At 49.8% G+C, this 21,557-nt stretch overlaps 1 protein-coding gene across 2 annotated transcripts in view; it reads right to left on the reverse strand.

Annotated features, from left to right (window-relative positions):
* psda (pleckstrin and Sec7 domain containing a) overlaps positions 1 to 17,777 on the reverse strand; it is a 50,398-nt gene extending 32,621 nt beyond the window's left edge. The window contains exons 1-7 of one of the 2 annotated variants that reach the window (XM_085183154.1): positions 14,223 to 17,777; positions 5,311 to 7,755; positions 4,875 to 4,977; positions 2,414 to 2,700; positions 2,069 to 2,337; positions 1,051 to 1,285; positions 715 to 974 (exon numbers count right to left, since the gene is read on the reverse strand). In XM_085183154.1, coding sequence (XP_085039280.1) covers positions 715 to 974; positions 1,051 to 1,285; positions 2,069 to 2,337; positions 2,414 to 2,700; positions 4,875 to 4,977; positions 5,311 to 7,587 — 3,431 coding nt within the window. In that variant the 5' untranslated portion in view covers positions 7,588 to 7,755; positions 14,223 to 17,777. The remainder of the gene's footprint in view (positions 1 to 714; positions 975 to 1,050; positions 1,286 to 2,068; positions 2,338 to 2,413; positions 2,701 to 4,874; positions 4,978 to 5,310; positions 7,756 to 14,222) is intronic. The other variant, XM_085183153.1, reaches the window with a different exon arrangement.
* Positions 17,778 to 21,557: the final 3,780 nt, after the last annotated feature.

Raw genomic sequence — 21,557 nt, forward strand, 5'->3', positions numbered from 1 at the left:
CTCGTGCCTCATTAAGTGGAGTGTGTGAGGTGAACGAGGCTGAAAGCTGCTGCTGGTTTTTTAATCTGAGGATTAACTGCAGGAAAATAACACGAGGTTAAAAACAGCTGCAGGAAAAATGTCCGACTCAGCAAAACGCCAAACGGTGCTGAGCAAATGTCTGCACTCTCCATCTGTATGACACACACACACACACACACACACACACACACACACACACACACACACACACACACACACACACAGAGCTGTGCTGCCACCTTGTGGCTGATCTGAGTCCCTGCAGCAGTTTTCAGCTCTTAACTTTAATCTGCAGATCACGTTTGATCACAGCATCCAGGAAGCTACAACACAGACACACACACACACAGACACACACACACACAGACACACACACACACACAGACACACACACACACACACACACACACAGACACACAGACACACACACACACACAGACACACACACAGACACACACACACACAGACACACACACACACACAGACACACACACACACAGACACACACACACACAGACACACACACACACACAGACGCACACACAAACACACACACACACAAACACACACACACACACACACACACACACACAGACGCACACGCACACACACAAACACACACGCACACACACACACAGACACGCACACTCGTCTCCTCGTCTGGTTGGCTGCAGAGCGAGCGCTGCGACTCACCTGATGCTGCCGTGCAGCGCTGGTGTCGAGCTCGCCTTCCTGAAGCCGTCTTTGAGGATGGAGCGACGCCACGACTCTCTCTCCGACTTGGACCTGACCGGAGGGCCGCCGTCGTCCTTGGAGCCTCCTCGGAGCCCCGCCCCCGAGGCACTGAGTGCAAGTTCGGAGCGAGACGTTTCAGAGGCGGCGGACAGGTCCGGACAGGCCAGCGGGGCGAAGCTGAGCTCGATGATCTGCTTGGCGCTCTCGCAGATCTGACTCTGAACACACAAACGAGACGGCGTTACGTCCTGCTGCGCACAGGAAGCCGCGCCCCGCCTCCTTTCTGCGCCCTACCTGGATCTCCGGCGTGAGGGTGGGGAGGTCGAAGGTGAACACGGACGTGGATCCCGAGGTCAGCAGGTCCACGCTGTCCAGGCTGCTGTACGACGTGCCCTTGGCCCGGTGGGACTCCATGATGCTCTCGAAGTGGCGGCTGAAGGAGTCCAGGTTGCTGTCGGAGGGTCGGCGGGGGCTGCCGATGGAGATGGGAGACTTGAGGCCCCCGTGGGTGTCGGAGGACTCGGGCGACCTGAGGAAGAAGAAACCGTGTTTAATCCCAGCTGTCACAGACGCTCACGCCGAGTCTGCTCAGACCAAACTGGGGTCAAAGTTTAAAAAGCCGAGCGCGAGGAAACGTCTGCACACGGCCTCCGTTCACACGCATGTGCATCACAGAGGATGAAAGGAGCAGGAGCGACGACTGCCTCGACACAGGCAGCCCTTCTTCCTCAGCTGCAGCTCTGAATATAAAGCAGGGGGTCAAACAGACGGCCTGCGGGCCAGAAACGGCCCGCCGCGTGACATTTTGAAACGTGGCCTGTCATAGGCCAGAACAGTAAGATACAGGAAGTCAGGACTTTACTGTAATGTTTAATCTGACAGGGGAAAAGCTTCTTCAGGATTTACAGCTGAACTTTTGTGGCTGTCAGATAATAAATGCTTCATCTCTGTGCAGCAGCATCTCGTGTGATCACACGCAGGCAGGGCGGAGCTTCAAACATGAGCAGAGACCCTGATGAAAGTCGTTGTTTATGAAGTTTATAACGCAGCCGATAAACAGAAGACGTGCATATTTGAACAGGTGACCTCCCCAAACAGAAGATAAACACAGCCGTGTGCAGAGCCTCAGGCAAACAGACAGCAGACTGGAATAAAAGAGCTGCAGAAAGTTCAGTGAAGCTTTGAGGGTTCGAGGTGTAAATGAGCCTGAAAACAACAGTCTGAGCTGAAGTCTTTGAGTAATCAGTTACTCTGACAGCTCGACTGTGAAACAAGCTGCTCACCCCCCAGCCCCCGCCCCTCGCCCTCTCACCCCTTCAGCAGCAGGCTGAGCACCTCCTCCTCCTCCCTCGTGGCTCTCTGTCTCTGCCGGTCTCCCTGCATCCTGACGCTGGCCCAGCTCACCACTCCTTCTTCCTCATCTTCCTCGTCTTCCTCCTCCTCCTCCCCATCAACCTCCTTCCTTCCACCTGGGCGAGATTTTGGGGAGGGGTCAGCGGGGTTAAAGGTGGAGTTTCCGAGGACACTGCGGTTACTCCCGAAGGCCGAGTCCGCCTCCTCGGCTGCCTCCGCCCGCATCACCTACACACACAAGAGATGATGAAGACGTATTTTAAGAGGAAGCAGGTGAGCTGCGAACAGGTGGAGGCGCACGCACCTCGTCCAGGTCGGTCTCACGGTAGCAGCGCAGAGGCACGGCGTCCAGGTCCGTCTCCGAGTATTTGAGGGTTCGCAGGATGATGCCAGTCTTGGGGGAGGAGCCTCGAGGGTCGGCAGTCACCAGTTCCACCTCGATCTGCTGGACCTCGTGATGAGACAGCTTCTGTCCCTCGGTTTCCCGCCCCCTCCTCTGATTGGCTGGTTTCAGATGGAGGGAAGAGGGTGGGGTGGGACTGGGCGAGCTGCTGGTGGGAGGCGTCGTGGGAGGCGTCGTGGACGGCGCGTCTACGGGAGGAAAAAGCAGATGTTCATAACGCCGTGACAGAGAGCACAAAACAGGTCGTACGAAGTGCAGAAGCTAAACTCTGATTGGTCCCCAGTTCTCTGTTATTTTTATCCAGTTTATCACCAAATCTTAACGGCAACTTCAGGGTGGTTCATATTGTAAACCTGCAACAACACAGAAACCCCAACAATCAACAACGCCATGTGAGCAAACACTTAGTGACAGTGGGAACGAAAAACGCCGTTTCAACTGGATGTAGCCTCAGAACGAGGGTCTGTATCCGCTCGTCCTTTGCTCACCTCAGCCCGCTTACAGGATACAGACACGCTGTTTAAAAGAGGCAGAGATCTGGTTGGAGATTGGCCTGTAATCAGCTAAGACTGCTGGTGTAGAGATGCTTTTTGAGTAAAGGTTTAACTGCAGCCAGCTTGAAGGCCTGTGGTACATAGCTGATTATTAGAGATAGGTTGATCATATTTAAGATCGAAGAATTAATCAATGGCAGGACTTCTTTGAGCAGTTTTGTAGGAATGGGGTCTAAAAGACACGTTGATGGTTTGGAGGAAGTAATTATTGAAGTTAACTCAGAGTCCAGAGTAAATATCAGTGTTAACAGCAGCTGTTCCTAATGATACGCCTGTAATGGTTAAAAAACCCAGGGTTGCTCCTCGATCGGGGATGAAGGATAAGCTGTTTGAGTCCAGCAGATATCCTCATGAAACTTTGATGGATCATGTTTACATAGAGGAACTAAAACCCGTTTCTGATATTTCACTACAGAAACGTACGAGTGCAAACTAATTAGAGGACAGTTTAGATCATTGATTAAATCAGCGGTCCCCAACCCCCGGGCCTCGCACCGGTACCGGTCCGTGAGTCGTTTGGTACCGGGCCGCGAGAGTTGAGGCTCAGGTGTGAAATGTATAGTTTTCAGGGTTTTTATCGGTTTTCAGCGTTATTTTGTTATCGTTTTTATCGTTTACTCGGTTTTCCTGGGTCTTTTCACGTGTGTTATGAATAAATCTTTTATTTTTCGGTACCAGTACTAGTTTTATTTTGTTGTATTTATCTCGGACACTTTAAAGGCCGGTCCGTGAAGATATTGTCGGGCATAAACCGGTCCGTGGCGCAAAAAAGGTTGGAGACCTCTGGATTAAATTACACACAGTTATTGTAAATCGGATCAGTTCATACACAGAAGGACTCCAGATGAGCTGTGTCCCATGTTGAGACTTGACTTTATCAATATCAAACTGTCTACAACGACCTGTTGGACAAACAGGACAGAAGAAGACCTCTGAGCTCAGAGACACGATCGGAGCTGCAGCTCAGAGCGCGCCAGCACAAACTTTAAGACTCTGTGTCGTTGACGCCCAGTTTTAAGTGAGAACGTAAAGAACAGGAAGCGGGGATGTGTAGCAGCACCTGTGAGCACAGTTGTACTCTCTGTAAAACCCCTCTGAGCTCACGTTAAGCTGCAGCTTCGGCTAATTGGCTTAGAAGACGCCGGGAACGCCGGGAGCTCCGTGTTTACTCCACAGCAGCAGAGACAGAGCGGCCCTCTAACCTGCTGCAGACAGGCTGCAGGTCGTCAGCTGCTGCTGCACCGCTATGAGCCGTCCCAGCATGAAGCACACGAAGCCTGTAAGGTCGTATTTGCCTGCTGTGGTATCTAAGAGGTGGGTGTGGCTTCACTTAAGGGCTGCTGTTAAATTATATATGCTGTAACATTTACAGTATGATGGCAGAAACACACCTGCTGACACGTCTGAGCTTCATAAACAGTCATTAGTTCAGAGCCGCCATCAACACTGGTGTTTACCTGCAGACAGAAAGCCCACCAACACCGTCAGCAGGTGACCTCCAACAACACTTTAACCCGTCCAGGTGTCAGTGCTGTTTAATATTCCAGTTCACACTCTGAGTCATGAAAGCTGCTGCTGAACTTACAGAGATGAAATCAGCTGACTCAGTGAATTATTGATGATGCGTTGGTGGAGCGCCGTGTCGTCCTACGACTGGACGCAATAAAATAACTCTGAGTTTATAATAACGTGTGTCTGCTGACATAAACACGAGTCTGGACCCAACATGGACAGAAACGGCTTCTTTCTGATAGAGTTTATGCGGATTCGGTCCACGGTGTAGGACCTGAGGTCAAAGGTCATGTCACCTTTACTGCAGCGGCTCTTCGGGCTTCCGAACAGGAACTCCCACTTGGCCTGGGCGATCTTCTGCGACCTGGAGGACAGAGCTGTTGCTGATGCGACGTCTGACTGAAACGGACAGGAAGTAGCATGTTTACATGTGTTTACAAACACGCGTTGGATACGTGCCGTTCGTGACGCATTAAAGAAGTTTGAGCTGGTGCAGAATAGTCTAAAGCAGAAATCATCATTATGTAAACGTGAGGCCGGTCCTGTTTCGGCGCAGCGGCAGGAAACCGTGACGGAAACAAAGACGCTGAATCAAAGCTGCAGTTACTCTGCTTTCATTATCGATTTATTGCAGTGAAGACGACGACTTATTGGAGCTCACTGACTCAACACACACTACTTGATGACCTCCTCTTACACAACCACACCCTCGCCCCCTCCCATCCATCCGACCTGCATCCCGGAGCCACCGTCTGCCGTATCGTGGCTCGACTGGCTCGAGGTCTCCGGGGACAGACTGTCCCTCAGGCTCCCCGTCACTCCGCTGGAGCTGTGAGAGGACGGCCCGGCGCCGCCGCTGTGGTCCTGGACCTCCTCTGTCGGATCCTTGGTCATGCCCGCACCCGGCCTCTGCTGCTCCTGCCCCGGTGTCTTCACCCCTTTATCGCCCCCATCCTTTCCACGACTGTCGTCTTTGTGTGAAACGTAAACTCTGGGAGGTGCCTGACGGTAGTTTTCTTTGAGGTCGCTCCTGTCCTCCATCCACTCCTGCTGCCTGGAGGTCCAGCTCACAGGAAAAGCTTCCACGGTCGGTCTGGAGACGGGCTTCCTGGTGATTTCAGGGCTGTCTCTCTCAGACAGGTGATCGTACTGTCTTCGCTCCACGCCGGGTGACCTGCGGTCTCCGGTGTACTGTGGCGGCTGGTAGCGGTGCAGGGAGGACACGTCCTTACTGGGTGATGCGCTCCGTTTCTGCCGTGGGTCCAGTTCAGGTGACTGAGAGGCGGCTGCACGGTACAATCGAGCAGGCGTGGCTGGCGATGCTGGTGAGGAGAGGCCTTTCTGTGACGCGACTGGGGAGATTCGTCCTGGTTTGGTGTGAGGTACTTCCTTCCAGGGATCCACCTGTAAAAGCTCAGGCGAGCTCCGTCCATAAAGGGCGGAGTACGGTTGTGGTTCTTTCCGTGCAGTCTTGGGACTCTCGGGCCGAAAAGACTCAGGAGGAGTCGGAGTTCGTCTCTCTGCAAAAATGCTGGAAAGCCTGCTGGCCTCCAGAGCTAACTTAGACGCCACATCGAGGTTTGAGGACGGGGAGGCACTCCTCCTGCCGCTGACATCGCTGGCGTCACTCGCTCTGCTGCAGCGCGACAACCTGTAGGGACTCCTGCTGGTTAAATTCAGTTTATTGCTTGAGCTGCTGTCTGTGGCTTTTTGGCTGGTGTTGGTAGTGTTAGCATTACGGGCGCTGTGATGAGAGGTCCCAGGTGTGCAGGAAGTGCTGGCAGGTGATACGCTAGTTTGAACCTCGTGCTGGATGTCTGTGGGCCTCCCTGCAGGTAACGGTGGGTGAAATTTACTCGACTGTCTGGGGCTCTCGTCTCCCGTCCACGGCCTGGCTTTGCTCGGGCCGTTGGAGTGCAGTTTAGCGGCTGGATCTGCAGACCAGCAGCTGGTGTGGGCACACAGATGGTTGGAGGCAGGACTTCTGGGTAATCCGTTCACTGGACTACGGGAGAGGGTCCTGTCCAGTTCCATGAGCTGGGTCTTGCACGGCAGGGTGAGGGTGCTGCGGGGCAGGTCAGGCGAGCCCCCCCAGGTCTGGCAGCGAGAAGGCTGATAATGCCGAGGCAGGGAGGGGCTGCTGTTCTCAAATCGGTGACCTCCAAATCTGCGCTTAAGCTCTGGAGATCCAAACTCCTCAAGGGCCCTGCAGGTGGCGCCTCTGGCCACTGAGTCCAGGTTAGCTCTCTGCAGGTAAGGCGAGCCCCGTGGGGCTGGACTCTGAGCCGGGCAGGTGTGGCTCTGCGACAGGTAACCATTGTACGACATTGGATCGCTGAGCCTCTTCCGAAGGTGAGCGGGCAGCGCCTTCCTGCTTCCCATTTCCTTGAAAGGACTGTCCGGCTCATTATGAGACAGGGAATTTCGGCGGGCGGCCGTGTTGTGAACGTTTGCTTTCTCTATGTAGCTAAACGACACCACGGACTTCCTCCCCTCATTGCCCTCCACCCCTGGGACCTCGCAGTACCTGCGACTGCTGACTGGTGTGGAGGGCACAGTCAGCCTCCCAGAGGATGTTGATGGTGGTGGGATAAACACCCTCCTCTGGTAGGGATCCATGTCTGAGGAGCCGATGTGTCCAAGTGAGCCGTGGTGGCGTGGAACGGTCATTCCCGGAGTAAGGACTTCAAGTAACTGCCCAAAACTGTCATGCAGAGCATCTTCTTGAAGCTGGGCGTTCGACCGGAAGTTGCCCGACTGCCTGGAGGAGGTCTTCGAGAGAGGCAAGCTGTGGGTCTCGCCCCCCATGTGGTGCTGTATCGGAGAGAGATCCGGACTGGGGTTCCGGCTGGAGTAGGCGGAGCTCCTCTGAGAGTGAGGGAGAACATCTGGACATTGGAGCATCAGATGACTGGAACCATCATCTCCTCGGCCCGGCACCTTACCTTCCTCCTCAGCAACAGACCTCACCTCGACGTACAGGTGGAGGACCTTACCGGCCTGGGACATGTCTGCCCTTCCTTTAAAACGCTCCAGTGCTCCCTGCTGTGGACCTGTGCTACAAGTCCAAAAGGTCCGTAGACTTGTTGGTGTCCAGCACAGAATTCATCGAGTCTTTGGTGAGGGGCAGGACGGGGGGACCAGGTCCATCCTGCAGCTGCACATCGTCTCTTCGACCTGCAGCAAGAAACACAGACAGAGTTCACAGTTAGTTTATCCTCTACAAGGGTTGAATCCATAAAGGTTTGATCATGTAAGCTTTGCTGTTTTAAACCTTCTTTCCTCAAGATATCAAATCATCTACTTCACCCACTGAGCCGACCTCTGCAGGGTTTTGTTTAGGCATAGGCCGAACTCTTAGCTCCAAGTCTGGATTGGTCCACAGTGACCAAGTGGATGTTAAGAGGTTAATGACACCTATTCCTAAAACTTGGAGACTGGAAAAAAGATCTTTTCCAAACCAAGAAAATACAAACAAACTGAATTTGAGGCTTTTCCTGGGTGAATGCTTTGAGCATCGCAGAGTGATCATCATCAACAGGAAGTAGTTATTATGTAACTAAAACAGTTGCAGATCTTACTAGAAGATACCAATCACGATGAAATCTGCATGTAAAGTGTGACAGAAAGAGGTTTTCCACCCCACTAACTGCACAGCTTCAGGCTGATGATCCCGTTTGACCTCACGCTTCATCAGTTCTCACCCAATCCTGTATTTAGGTCACTCAGACTGGTTCACTGCTAGAAACCAAACACCTCATGTTTTAGTCATCAGAAGCAGAGTCCAGCTCCACAGTGTGGGTTAGGAAGGTGAATGTGTGGAAACTGGATGAGAACAGTCATGAAGCTCAGGATAAAGCAGGATAAACAGAGTTTATTGTGATCTAATGTTGTTGTGTTGGAATAAAGTGGTCATGAAAGCAACCACAGGAATGCTGATGAGGTGTTCAGATCTCTGAACGAGTTTCAGACAATGTCTGGAAAAAACTCAGAGCGGGAAATTCTCTGATAACTCTCACACTTCTTTCTTTTTAAAAATATATTTAAACGTTATTTTCTTTTCCTTGAGATTAAAATGCATTTTTCCAAGAACGCCGGGCCACAAAAAGGAGACCCGGCAGAGAGCAACACAACAGGTTTTATCAGCACCTCAGGGACAGAAAAATGAAAACAACGCTGTCAAAACAACAGCTCCTCCCTCCAGGGTGCACCAGCCGACTCCGAGGGAGACCGTCGCCAAACACTCTTCAGGAGGTTCTGGGGGAACCTCGGAGGGGTTCTAGGTTCTGGCTCACAGTTTGGTTACAGAAGCACCAAATGTGGATTCGACCAGAACAGCTTTGCATGATTTGAGGTTCTGTATATCATACGCTGCCATAATTCAGCTCCTCAGATCATCCTCTGAAGTAGGCCGTTTAACCCCCACCCCACGTTTCAACAGCACATGGGCGGGGCTTCTGAAATTACCATATAGGGGGTATCCCCTCTGTATGATGTCATAAAACGCTGTGATAAACTGTTTACAGCAGTCACAGGATTGTTGCTCATGCACAGAGTGTTTGAATGTTTGAAGCGAAAAACTCGAAGTCCTAAAGTTTACATGTGCTTGTTTGGTTGGTCGGTGAGGATGATGTGAGGACGATGTGAGGACGATGTGAGGACAATGTGAGGATGATGTGAGGACGATGTGAGGACGATGTGAGGACGATGTGAGGACGATGTGAGGACGATGTGAGGATGATGTGAGGATGATGTGAGGACGATGTGAGGATGATGTGAGGACGATGTGAGGATGATGTGAGGACGATGTGAGGACGATGTGAGGACGATGTGAGGATGTTGTGAGGACGATGTGAGGATGATGTGAGGACGATGTGAGGACGATGTGAGGATGATGTGAGGATGATGTGAGGACGATGTGAGGACGATGTGAGGACGATGTGAGGATAATGTGAGGACGATGTGAGGACGATGTGAGGATGATGTGAGGACGATGTGAGGACGATGTGAGGACGATGTGAGGATGATGTGAGGATGATGTGAGGACGATGTGAGGACGATGTGAGGACGATGTGAGGATGATGTGAGGACGATGTGAGGACGATGTGAGGACGATGTGAATCACTGTGACTGAACAGGAGCTGAGGGGTGAGGAGGCTCTGTGTGGCCTCAGGGAGATTTTGGGAGTGAAACCTTGGATCAAAGGGTGAGGAAGGTGTTTGTGCAGTGTGGCTCATTATCAGCTGAGACAGACAAGCTGCTGCCCTTCTCAGTTCTCTGGTATCTACATGTGCTCTCTTGCCCTTGGCCGTCCTCCAACGGAGCGGCAGGAGCGCGTGGGCGAGCAGGCTGCGACTGACACGTGAGTTCAGCTCGGCTATTAAAGGGAGGAGCAGAAGCAGCTTGACGGGTGTTCAGGTGAGGAGTCGGCAGCCACGCCGTGACCTCCGTGACCGCTCCTCCTGAGCGTGTCCGGAGGAACGTCTGCGCAGACCGGCGTGTTTTACACAGCCCGCTCCTTCCATCACGCTCCATTTAACCACCTCGCTGAGGCCGCTCGTGCTTCTATTCTCGGCTTTTCACAGCTCCTATCTGTGTCGTCTCGCCTGTTCCACATTTTACAGTAAAGCTGAGCTTCTGTGCTGCTCGCTGATGTAGGTCAGCCGTTTAGATCACGAGGAGAGGTCACATGAAAACACAAGAGGCTGCAGGAAACAGTGGCGTGAGACGTCGGCGTTCACCTGCAGCTCCAAGCGTCTTCGATCCAGGACAGCCGCAGCTCTGTCATCAGTAATTATGAAGCAGCCACAGCGGGCTCACACGCGTGTGCGTCCTTGCTGGCACGTGTGGGGGTGTGAAACGTCTTAAAAACCAGTTTTGCTGGTTTCTGTCAGAGGAAATGACACGCGCACACAAAGTGTTGCTGCTCTGATCTCGAGTAGATCCAGAACAAAGAACCTGAACTTTGTTATTCTGCTGAGTGAACTTTAGAGCGTGCGCCACGGCGTGCGCCACGGCGTGCGCCACGGCGTGCGCCACAGCAGCATGCGCCACGGCGGCGTGCACGAGCAGCACGGCAGATGTAGAGCAGATGTTGGTGCTGAGATGCGAGTCAGTGCGCGTCTCCTCTCAGAAACAAGAAGGCGACCTGTCGGCTCGTTTCTAGCTCCTACCGCAGCAGCTTAGCATGATTCATGGTTCAAAATAATCCTTCTTTGTCTTAACTCGGCGCTTCCTCGCCTCTCCTGGCTGCCCCTCACTAACCGCAGGTCTGAGAGCAGAGATTTATAAAAGCGGTTACCTGCTACTTAAATCAGGCTGAACAGAAGCGTCCACGGTCAGAATGACCATGGCGCTCAGTCAGAGGTCTGGTGGGAGGAGCCATCAGTGGAGCAGTGTTTTTAAGCCTCCTCTGAGAACTTTAATCACATCTACATCTATACCTGCAGTTTAATGTCCTGCAGACCTCTGAGATGAATCTGTGGAAATTCCACAATGGCTACCAACTCAGTGGGTGAATCCTCCATACAAGATACCCACTCTCTATGACATCATATAAACCCAGGGGTAGAAAAAAACTGAGCGTTCTGATCATTATTAAAACACGTTCACCACGGAAAACAGGACAAACTCATCAAACTGTAGAGCAGGAAGACATTGCTCTGTGATGAACGGAGAGCAGGAATGATGCTTTAGGGCGAGGAGGGCGAGGAGAGCGACTCCGCGGCGTGATCGGCGGCATTTACAGCTATCAGAGGGTCAAACCTGCATCTGAGGCTGACGGGGTCCAGCAGTGCTTTAATCAGATGTAAGTGCTGCCCTCCTCGGGTCAGCGATCAAAAATCATATTTTATGTCACACTCAGGTCCCGTGTTTCCTACCGACGCGTTCACGTCCACAGAGAAGCGACGGCGCTGTAACGATCAACACATTAATAACAATCTGATCGGCGGTTCGTCCTTATTGTGACGGCGTTTCTGTAACAAACTGCTACTCTCGTCTTTACAACCAGCATCAGCTCCAAATAATCCTGACACCCGAGTGATGTAACCTGCTACAGGACGCCGTTGCTTCGGAGCGCGATCAAAGGGCGCTTTGTCTTTCCTGCAGAGGAACATCAGAGAGCTGCTTAAGTGCCCCCAAAGCGCTCTAAACAGCTCGGGCTTTATTGAATCTGACGCCTCTGCTGCTCACACATCAGTCCTCATCACCGTCACAGACCACTTTCATCACCTCCAGCACCGGACGAATCCGGTGAGACGGGTTTCGCTGTGAAATCTGCAACTCCTCTAACGTCCACCTGAAGGAATCAGCCAATCCGGTTTTCTTTCCTTCTCAGCAGAAATCAAGCTGAAGCCTCGTCTCTGCACTCCAGCAGCTTCAAGATAATCAGCTTCCTGTGCTGAACAGAAACACTGGATCATCCCTCCAAACCTGCTTCATATATATATATATATATATATATATATATATATATATATATATATATATATATATATATATATATATATATATATATCTGCAGCAAATTAAAAGCAGAACGTGACTTTGACTCCTGCAGCTGCTCCGAGCGCCCGACACGTCGCCGGCTCTCAGCTGGAACGACTTGAAGCACGAGCGCGTGCGAGTCCTTCCTCACTGACTGCGATCCTCACCCTGAGCTCTCCGGTCAAAGGTCAGAGGAGGTAAAAGAGGCTCCGAGCGTTGCTTCCTGCTGTCGTTGACAAAAGTCTGGCTGCAGAGGAAACACAAAGCAGCGGCAGCTCCTGAACTCTGACCTCAGTTTACAGCCGCTGCACTGCCGATCCTCGCTCACAGAGATAACCGAGAGCAAAGGACGAGGGTCAGAGGTCAACTTTGTTCTGCTTCTCTAACTGCAGCCGTGTGTCAAACTGCTGCTGTGCACCGATCAATAATTATTGATAAGGATTTGTCTGTTTCACCTGTTCGTGGTCCAACTTTGACTTCCTGATTCCACATATTTGAATAATCACTGCTGTTAGTTTCACTTTGCCTTCAAACCGTTTTGGTGATTTTATTATCGCCCCCTCGCTTTTATCTAACGGCCACTCAAAGGGGCCCCAACCTCACTTTCATGGTTTGGTTTTAAAGTTTCTAATCCAGACGACTGGAAACGACTTTGTTTCCCAGGCCTGTTCAAATGAGCCACACAGAGCTGTGCAAAAGTCTTGAGCCACCCTCAGGCTCTGCTGAGCAGCTCTCGAGCTTCCTGAAGCTCCTGAAAGTTCTTCTGTGGCTGCTCTTCCTCTCCTGTTCAGTCCTTGTACCGGACCTTTCTCACAGGAATGACAGTGAATCCCACACACCTGAGCAGAGGTGCAGTTAGTTAGCATCAGCTGTCACACAAACTCATCATCTGTTCCAGTTTCTTTACCAAATCTATCAAAAATGCCAACGATATCACAGCTTCTCATGAAAACAGCATTTTGTCTCCAACACGGTGATTCCAAAGAGCTGTCAGCTGAAACGCTGCACATCTCAGCGTGGTGTCAGTGTGTCCTCAAAACCCTGAGGAAAGTGGACAGAAGAAGAAGTGGGAGGCCATAAAAACTCGACAGCAGCTGAACAGGACCTGAGAGATGATCTGGACCTTCAGCCGATCGAGAAGCCGTTCTTAATGAAGGCAACCTGCAGTCTGCAGCCATCTGTGAAGCTGGTGGAGGCTCTGTCATGGTTTCAGCTGCAGCTCAGTCAGAGCTGTTGGAGATCTTTGATAAACTGATGAATCACAGAGTCTGATCCACCACGCAGGAACATCTGGAAACATCTGACTGACAGCAGCTTTCTGTTCCAGCATGACAACGATGCAAACACAGTGTCAGTGCAGTGAAAGCACACCTGGATCTGACAACACACAGCAGGACACCATCAGTCACGGATGGCAGAGCCGCCCTCAGCTGAGGAGACGTCTTCCTGAGGAGACGTCTTCCTGAGGAGACGTCTTCCTGAGGATCCTCACAGAGCTGACAGACAGCTGCTCGCACTGAAGCTTGTTCGTGTCTGTTTGCAGCTTAATAAATCTTATTATATGTTAAAGTTCACAGAAGTTTCAAACTCTGTTTGAAGCCACCAGACTTTGAGCTGCTGTTCTTCCTCCGAGTCACTCAGATCCAGAAGAGGCTGTTAAACCAAAGTCTCACGATTACACGAACTAATCGACCAACCGAGGAAGCTTCTGTGCGCTGGGAGCTAAAGTCTCCTGATAACTGCAGCAGCTCCTTAAAATATGACCTTTGAAATGATTTTTTGGACTCTACGTGGACGAGAGCGTTCAATAATGGTGTCTCACATGCTGCTGTGGTACAAACTGCCTTTGTTTGTGTTCAGACTGAGCTCTCCTCCCAGAGGTAACCACCAAGTACTTTTACTTGTTTCAGAGTATTTTTACACAGTTTTACTGCAGTGAGAGGTCAGATTACTTCATACCTGAGATATAAAGAGTGTGAGATACGTGTGTGTGTGTGTGTGTGTGTGTGTGTGTGTGTGTGTGTGTGATAAGCACTCTTAGTCCTTCTTTTCCTGGACTCTGCTAATAGGATTCCCTCCTCCTCCTCCCACCACACACAGCTCATCCACCACATAAAACCACACGTACACACACACGCCTGCCGCTGTAACCTTACCTGTGTGTCCTCGCTGCGGCAGTTGCCGTGGTAACCCGCCTCTCTGCGTGCTACAGCTGGTTTTATCCTCCTTCGGCCTCCTCTTCCTCTCTGAACACTTGTTGTCTGCAGCAGCGCCGGCTCATCGTGGATTTACAGACTGCGCTCAGCTCCTCCTCTTCCTCGTCTTCCTCCACCTCTACTTCCCCTCTCTTGTAATCAGCTGACGCCCCGCCTACCCCTCCTCCTTCCAGACAGTCTGCCAGCCAATCGGGCGCTCCGCCGTCTGCAGACCCGGCTCCTTCACAGCCAATGACGGGCAGCTGTGACAGATGGCAGCTTAGGAAAGGTGGGGGGAGCGCGGGGAGCGGGGGGTGTCCAGTATCAGGACAATGTGCAGAATTACAGGCTGATTAAACTGTGATGTCACGCGTCACTGCAGCGGGACCGGCCCACAGCCTGTGACCTCATCACTCTGTGCGTTACATCAGCGTACACCTGCAGCTGCTCCACAGGGGGCGCTCTTCTGACAGCCCAGTGACGTGCGGCGTGCGTCTCCCCGTGCCGTGCTCTCAGCACAAACACATTTATACATCCGTGGCCTGTTTGAGCTGGAACACGTCTTTCACTCCTGCCGACCCCTCCAGAGGCGAGGACGTTACTCGCAGCTGGGAAACAACAAGCAGAAGGTTACAGATTCACTCAAAATAATCTGAGCCAAGCTGCACGGGTCCTCTTACCTGTGTCGCAGCTGCTGGGAGTGCTGGTCAGCTCCACCCTGGATCCAGTTTCAGGATGAAGAATATCCCAAACTCACAAAAATATACGCTTGTCTTTTCCTGTTATCATTCATCATTTTTAATCTGCCGTTTCCTGAAACCTTCTCGAGGTGCCGACGCCTTTTGTAACAGCTGAAATTATAGGTTCAATTATAAGTTAAACATGAGTTTTTGCAGTATTAGTTGCTTTTGCGTGTACTTGAGCGCAGCAGGACTACAGTGATCAGTCTGCTCCTCCTGTTGTCTGATATCAGCGAGTTCGGTGTGTTGAGTGCTCGTTCTTGTAGATCTGAGCGTCGTCTCTGCCTCCGCTTCGACCGACAGCAGTGTAATCGTTTTCTCCTGTGAAGCACGGCGTCCTCCAAGAGCTCACTTTCAGAGGAACTTGTTTATTATCGTGCAGGATGGTTTCTGGCTGGGTGGTCTCGGGATTTGGTCTTGCCTCGCTCTGCGGTGTTTTGCAGCTCAATGCGAAGCAGCTGTAATGAGAATGAGAACCTCCGAGTCCTCAGCTGCCTGTTTGGGAGCATCTCTGGGTTCTGCTCGTGGGCGAGGGAACAGCTGAGCAGACAGACTCGTACAGCCATGACCGGCTACTCGTTGAACCACGTTCCTACCCTGATCTATGACCACGGGCTTAGGGTGGTGACAGAAGGACGGGTGTCAGAAACGAGCTTCTTCTGAGGGGCGGAGCCAGGATGTGCAGCTCAGTCCTCCACGTCTGAAGGACCCAGCTGAGGTGGTTCATCTGACCAGGCTGCCACGTGCTTAGACTACTGCTGACCAGGATACACAGGATATTCGCTGCTATGCTGACGACACGCTGCTGTACCTTTAAGCCCCGTCATCGTCCTGTGGACTCATTACTGCCTCGTCAGCTGTCCCACACCTCCTTCACTCCAAACGTTCTCTCGTTTCAATAAATTCACTCTCGTGAAAATAAAAATCTAACCTTGGTCAGTGATTCTCACTGTGGGCTCCTAAAATTACTGCCTGTGGGCCACAACAAGTCACTTACAACATTATTATTTCTTCATAAATCTTTAAAAAACTATCAGTAGAAATGTAACATTTTAAAAGTTTTTACATTTTACATAACTTCATCTTTCAGAATAAAGTCATACTGAAGGTGCACGTCTGGTTTTTACAGGTAAATGAAATGTTTGGATACAAGAATCGCTTCTAAGATTAATTCAGTTTATCTGTTGAAGGGGAAGAAGCTGGATGAGGCTGGAGATGTCCGGGCTGCTTAAAGGCTTTCTAACTCTCGCGTATAATAATAATCATAATAATCATAATAATAATAATAATCACAGAGCTGTTCTATGATATCAGTGATCATCATGAGGCCTGCTGTGTGCTGGATTACTTTAAAAAGCGTTAAGCTAATAATTTCACGTTGAAGTAAAGACGTGAAACGTGCGTAAAGAGTTCCTGCTTTTATTTGTGAGATGAAACGAGAAGCATCAAAGAGAAACTGGAAATAACTCGTTCAGTTTGTAGTGATGAAACGCAGGAACGACAAAAAGCACGCAGCAACTTCAGAAATGACCTCATCGTGTTCGAGTCTTCCACTTTCACGAACACTGTTTGGGTTTGTTAGCAGCTTCAAGGCGAGCACTGACAGCCTGAACACTGTCCGCCTGTCCACATCCACGCGGATAAACACGGGACTCGCTGCAGTTTCTCTTTAAATGACCTCAAATCTAATCCACACAACTTAAACATGCTCGATGGGACTTTATTTGACAGCAAGAAGCCTTTTCAAGAACAAAGGGTCGGTTTTTGCTGCTTTTTTAGAGCTCTGATTCCGGCTGTTGTCGGCAGCAGCCCGAACTCCTTTCAGAAATGTGTGTTTTTACCACTCCCCCCCAGTAAAATCCACACTTCACATTCCTGCGTGTCATACTAAACCTTTCATTTACATCACAGGCAGACATTTTCATGTCCGGCATGCACTTAATCGACTCAGCAGCCCTGAATGATCTGAAATGTCGACTTTTCCAAGAGCCTGGCATCGCTGTTGGCACCGCTCGGCAGGGTGGACCATCCTTGTGAAGAGGCGCGGGGAGGGTTGTAAAAGTAGAAATGTGACTGAGGGAAACACTGTTTGTGGGGTCAAACGTACCCCGGAATAATGGGCAGGTGCTGCTGCCCCGGGGGCAGACCCCCAGCTTTGTTCTCCCGCTTGTTAAATTTCATTCATGAGGGAATCATCTTAAAATGTCATGTTTTTCAAAGAAGATTCGCACGCAGCCCACTTACCTCCGGGATACGATGGGATGCAGCGGGGTCTGCAGCTTTCAGAGACCCCTGCAGCAGCTCGGCGGCACCGCGGCGGACTCCGGGTCACCCGCTCGCTCCATTTCACGGTAACGCTGACTGTAACGACAGATGTAACGGCGAAGTGCGGGAGTAGTAACTGTAACGGCTAGCTAAGTGAACTAGGTTCCATGGCGGAAGCAGTGAAAGTCCAATCGGAGGTGAAGAGTCCGCTCGGCTCCTTGTTCTCGCGCTTCCGCCGCTCTTTGCTCGCTTTTTCAGCCGCTTGCTTGACATTAGTTTACGTTCTCCACGGTGACTCCAACTTCCGCATCTTTGGTGACGTAACGGGTCGTAGAGCTACGTCAGACAGGCCCGAGCGGAAGACACGCCTACAACCGATTACGCGTACGCTTAACTTTCAAAATAAAAGCTCGAATAAACTGTGTTTATCCTGCTGCTTTTAGACTTGTGAATGTTTTATTCTTTATTCTGTTGAATATGAATCCTAAAATTATTTGTCAGACGTTTGTCTCATGTAAAAACAAGTTTTTGTTTCTTTCACCTCTAAAATTACTTCTTTTAATAATAAAACTGTTTCCTAAAAAAAACCTGGGACAGGTAGACCTTCGTATGTTCATAACTGAAACCTAGTGTCCTGGGATCCACTGGGATAACGTTCCTGAACCTGTTTTCACGTCACACGGCGCTGCTCAGGTGTCCCAGCAGTGCCTCTATTTCCTCTATTTCAGTTTTTTTTATTTTCTCCAGATATGACGTAATGATCTGTATGAAACTTGTGCTTCGAATGAGCCACGTTCATGTCTGCATATCAAAACAAATCAAATCACTTTTATTGTCACATCACATGTGCAGGTACACTGGTACAGCATATATATATATATATATATATATATATATATATATATATATATATATATATATATATATATATATATATATATATATATATATATATATATATATATATATTCTGCATGAACGCCGAAGATACTTATTACTTAGACGGAGGAATACTCACACGTGGAGCATCGGCTTTTTACCAGAACACTCACACCAATGTGAACTCTCTCCGTAGCATTACAGGAAGCATAATTTCAAAATAAAATTCCAACAGATGACAATGAAGGCATACCTATTGACTAGCCCAACATTCAACAAATCAGACAAATAAACAGGTGCGGGACCATTTAGACATTTAAAAACCAATAAAAGGACTTTAAAACGGATCCTAGATTCAATTGGAAGCCGATGTAAAGAGGCCAAAACCGGAGTCATGTGGTAGAATTTCCTTCTGCCAGTTAAAAATCGTGCCGCGGAATTTTGCACTAGTTGCAAGCGTGACAAAGTGCCCTGCCCAACCCCTATTAAAAGAGAATTGCAATAATCCAAACGTGAAGTAAGAAAGGCGTGAATAACACTTTCCAAGTCCCGCTTGGAAAGAAAGGGCTTAACCTTCGTTAAACGTCTGAGGTGACAGAATGCTGATTTCACCACCACGTTTACGTGACCATCAAAGGTAAATGCAGAATCAATTTTTACTCCGAGATTTGTGATCAAACTCTTTAAATGTAAAGTCAAAGCGGGAAGATCAACATCTGGAGCGTCAGAAAAACGGTTTGGAACAAATAGGATCGCTTCCGTCTTACGATCATTAAAATTTATAAAGTTTTTTTGCCATCAATAAATAAATCGATCACAGGCTGATCACAGCCGGCTGCTGCTGAGCTTCACGGCCCATCAGGATGAAGGCTGCTGCTGATTCCTCCCTGTCTTCTGTCCCAGCAGAGAAATGACGCCCTCTGCTGGGATGAAGAAGAAACTGCAGCAGTGACTGCGCTCATGCAGCACAACAGGCTTTTCAGATGAAAACGTTCCCTCTTGATAAAGCATGCAGTTAGGGCTGGACAGGTCAGCTAAAGCTTCAGCAGATGATGGGCTGCTGACTCTGGAAGACTTAGCAGGTTGTAGTTTCTAAAACTCTCGGCCCCGTGGCAGAGGAATGTGAACCACTTCCTGAGAGTTTGGCCCAGAGAAGAATCCGTACAAACCATAAGGATCAGTTTTCACTGGGAGCGCATCCTGAGCAAAGACAGCAAACCCAAATCAGAGCCCTCATGACCTACACGAGGGTTGGAGCCTCATGTGGAGCCCCAGTGTGGGCACACCACCATTCAGCTGTGTTCTCCCAGTACACACACACTCTTAGTGTGGGCCGCCCTACTGGGGCTCCACATCTCCCACTGGGGCCACATGTGTCTCATGGTACATGGTACCAGTAACTGGTATGGAAGAAAAAACTCAGCCCAGACAAGTTAGTCGGTGCTAGAAAATGGAAAGTTACACATGGTAGCCACAGTAGATCATTTCTAATATTTCACAGAGTGACTGTTGTGTAGCTGTAGGAAGTGTAGCTCTGAACCACAGATAGGAATCATCTGTCATTTGATAAGAAGTCAGTGTTTTTTCTTCCTTCCTCATAAATTCTTCAGAAAGTGTGTGAAATACAAGAAGTAACACAGATGACCTTTGACACTGCTGACACACCTGTACATAGACCACTGAAAATCCTTCACACTCTAGATTTGAGTAAAGAGGAGGGTTGGTCTGAAATGAAGATAAAATGTAATAAAGTATAAATTTAATCAAAAATCTACAGTTGGTCTAAACGCAGTGGCCCCGTGTTTGTAGTCTCAGCACCACGCTGCATTTAAACTCACACTATCTGTTTCACATCGACTGTTACAGCTGATGTTCTGCACAGTCCCGTTTTCACAGGCTCAGAGGACAGCTGCACAGCTTACAGATGTTTCCTCATTATTTCATAACAGACTACACAACGCCCTCGGCGGCTGGTTCAGGCGGTTCCTCAGAGCGAGGTGGTGCGCGGGGGGGATGTACTGTTGTCTGTACTGCTCGCACTAACTCACACTCGCTCTGAGATGAAAAGAAGGGAGGAACCATCAAGTGTCTGATGGCTCCTGATGGCTCTCTCACCTAGAGCCCCCTCTGCTGGACATCACTCACAGTGACGCTCCAAAGACTGATGAAGAGTTATTATGTTATAGAGAGTTTGTCATATTTTATTCTGAAGGGCTTCAGTTTATAATCCTGTAGTGTCTCACTGTATGAAATATATTCATCTGCTCAGTGCCATCAGTGTAAGGAAGTATTACCCAGTATGATTTGGATTACAGCTTGTACAGCACTTCAGGAGCACCTTTGCACCTTAAGCATAGATTTGCACATCAATAACATTTGCACACAAGAGGTTTAATTATTTATTCAATATTTAATGAGTATTTTACTAATTAGCAGGTAGCCTTTTGTTCCTGCACAGCTGCTCCTCGTCAAGAAATGTGGTGGTTGTCTGTGAGGAGGAAAGAACTGTTACTGGGAGCAAATGAGGTCTACAAGTCAGGACTCGAGGGCCGTGTCCTGCAGGGTTTAGGTCTCACCCTGGGTCAACACACCTGAATCACATGATGAGTTCATTGGCAGTCTCTGGAGAACTTCAGGACATGTTGAGGAGCTCATTTAGCCATTTGAATCAGCGGTGTTGGATCATGGACACTGGCCCTTGAGGTCTGGGGTTTGAGACCCCTGGTGCTCTTGTGCTCGTGGTGCATTTGGATGTAATTAGAGTGAATTAGCAGGTTTATGACCCTGATGGCACCATAGTTTTAAAATGAGCATCAGGTCATATTCAGCAGCACTGAGTGTTGCTGAGGTCATCAGGTGAGCCTCTGTGATTGGATGAAACCAGAGGAGTTGCCTCGAGTTGGCTGTTGTGCAGGTGTAAGCGTCACGCTGGTTCGTTTGGTGTGTTCAAGGCTCCGGAATAAAAGCTCATCTGCTTAATTTATGTGGGCAGTGCTGTGCTGCAGTAACCAGCAGGGGGCTCTGTGGGTTTATATTCTGGGATGCGCTCAGCCAGGGTGAGAGGTCACGTTGCTGCTGAAGCTGAGCTATCATCAGTGAAAACTTCACCTGACTGATGATCAGGTCTTCCTGCTGCCAGTGTGTGAGTCACTAACCTCGCACAGCTCCTCTCGATTGTTTACAAAGCGAGAGTGTTACAGCGAGAACGTTACAGGGGTTATCAGTGTGTTTCATCTGCTCATCATACTCTGAACACACACACACACACACACTTGTTCACCTCTATAAACGGGATCATGTCCGCGTGCTGATAATCTGCTGATGTGGAACGAAGAGTTTGTGCCTGCAGAGTCTGATTATCAGTTTGTCCTGCTGCAGACGTCAGCAGAAGGCGGGGGGGCTTTATCACATG

The sequence above is a fragment of the Neolamprologus multifasciatus genome, chromosome 13, assembly GCF_963576455.1.
Source record: "Neolamprologus multifasciatus chromosome 13, fNeoMul1.2, whole genome shotgun sequence".
Taxonomy (NCBI): domain Eukaryota; kingdom Metazoa; phylum Chordata; class Actinopteri; order Cichliformes; family Cichlidae; genus Neolamprologus; species Neolamprologus multifasciatus.